The sequence below is a fragment of the Cyprinodon variegatus genome, unplaced genomic scaffold, assembly GCF_000732505.1.
Source record: "Cyprinodon variegatus isolate N-32 unplaced genomic scaffold, C_variegatus-1.0 Scaffold11, whole genome shotgun sequence".
In the NCBI taxonomy this organism is placed as follows: domain Eukaryota; kingdom Metazoa; phylum Chordata; class Actinopteri; order Cyprinodontiformes; family Cyprinodontidae; genus Cyprinodon; species Cyprinodon variegatus.
In genome coordinates this window covers 2,101,047-2,103,033 of record NW_015150464.1, presented here as the reverse complement: position 1 = coordinate 2,103,033, position 1,987 = coordinate 2,101,047, and the positions used below count along the sequence as shown (strand labels likewise).

General features: G+C 36.8%; 1 protein-coding gene across 1 annotated transcript in view; it reads right to left on the bottom strand.

The window, feature by feature from the left end:
• Window positions 1-1,987, bottom strand: part of LOC107088113 (poly(rC)-binding protein 3-like) — a 28,833-nt gene that overhangs the window by 7,722 nt on the left and 19,124 nt on the right. The window contains exon 11 of the mRNA XM_015380065.1: window positions 843-895. Coding sequence (XP_015235551.1) covers window positions 843-895 — 53 coding nt within the window. The remainder of the gene's footprint in view (window positions 1-842; window positions 896-1,987) is intronic.

Here is a 1,987-nt window from a genome sequence, read left to right as displayed (position 1 = left end):
ACGAGAACGCGAGTGCGTACTCGCGTTCTCGTGAATTGAGAAACGGTCTCTGTAATCGATTTGCTTCGCCTTAATGTGCAGGGTGACCAATTGGGTGTTAGATAACCGCCCCCTAACTTTGATGGGTGAGTTTGACAGATTCTTTCAATGGTTTGGATGCACTGCGACACAGGACCATGACATGAATCTGTTTTACAACTTTGACAGACTTGTAAAACAGATTCTTTTCATATTGATAAACAGAACAGTGTGCTGTAGTCCATCAGCCACTATACAGACAATTTTGTGTTCTAACGAGACAATTTTTTTAAATGAAAATGTTAGAATATATTTTCCTGATAAAAATTTATGCATTATCCAAAAAGAAAAGAAAAAGCTGGTTTGCTATAATAGTATCCCAAGTTTGCTGATCACTACAGATCTACAGTTTAGGTGCAACTTTTAGGAGATATTGAGACAATTATTAGTAGAGGTGAATGTATGCATATATTTCAAAAATCCTCAGTTAAATCTGTATAGATATACACTGTAAAAACATTTCTGCCAGAAACACTAAAAATGTTCAAAGTAGCATTAAACGTGCAAAATAAACTGCTATTAAGTCTGAAATTAATGTGACCATTAAGTAATACTCAGTTACACCTTTAACATCAAATATATGGCAATACAGTTGGTGATTTTATGAAGAATTGTTTGTCAACCTTGGGAATGGTAAATACAACAGGTACTTCCTGTTGTTCAGATGTTTTCATCCCATAATCCTCCTCCTTTACTTGAAGGTTTTAATGAGGTCGTGAGGATGCATAGTGAGGGTGGTGGTATATGAAAAGTGGAGTACTTACATCGTTGGGTATTGCCAGCTCCTGTGTACTCGTTGGTGCAGAAGCATCCAGTCCTGCAAATTAGGACAAGAAACTTCAGTAACGGATTTTTGCAGTTAATTTACTCATTCATAAATTTAAAAAAAAATCAACATGCCTTGTTTATTACTATTATATGACTCAGGCAAACAAATGAATTGAGAAAATTAACAATATTTCAGCATATATGTGTTGTAACTTAAAGAGTTCATCTCGCTGCAGTTATAATATGGCTTTCACATAAAATGCTGTCTGAAAAATAAAAAAAAACTGTCAAATCTACTGATCAATTTAAATTAATCTCATCATTTTCACTTATTTCAGTCATTCAGCTCAAAAATTGAAGCTAAAAATATTCTTTACACTCAGAGTGATCATGTTTCAAGCATTTCATTTGGTTAATTTTTATTGATTGTAGTTTATAATCAAACAGAACTTCAAAATCAGTTTAGTACAAATAGAGAAGCGTTTTTTAAAGAAGTGCCTTCAGCTGGAAATACACTATATGATTTTTTGCTCTTTTCGGGACGATTCTCCAGTGCGTCCTATAGTGTACAGGGGGTAACGACCTGCTCCCGATCAGGAATCGTAAGATCGGGAGAAAATCAAACAATTCAGTCGGTTTTCATAAGGTCTCATCAGAGCTTCGGGCCCCACATTGTGAGAACATGCATGGTGAGCTGTAAACTTTTAAACCCTGTGGTTTCGTCGTACAGTTTGAGCTGTAGCTGCGTGCAACAACTGAAAATATCGCACATTGTATGCCCCGCTTTACTGATATAAGACATGCAAACAGAAATCCCCTGAAAAGACAGCAAGTGAAATGAGCGAGCTTTGTCCTGAATGGATAGCTAGACTCCCACACTACAACGCCTCGTTCTTGACATGAGATGGCGCTCTGCTTATTGTAACTATCAGAGGAAGAGCCATCAGCTAGATCCAATCCAGTGGTCCAAGTGATTAGACAACAATGGAGTCTATTTGTTGGTCAATCCACACACGGTATACACAGTGTACACCTCCACCTTATGGGAAAAGGTGAAAAAGGTGTAGTTAGACTTTGACTGATTGTAAGAAATCCATAGTTTCTTAAAGGTATACTATGCAACTGGTGTTGATTTTCCAGC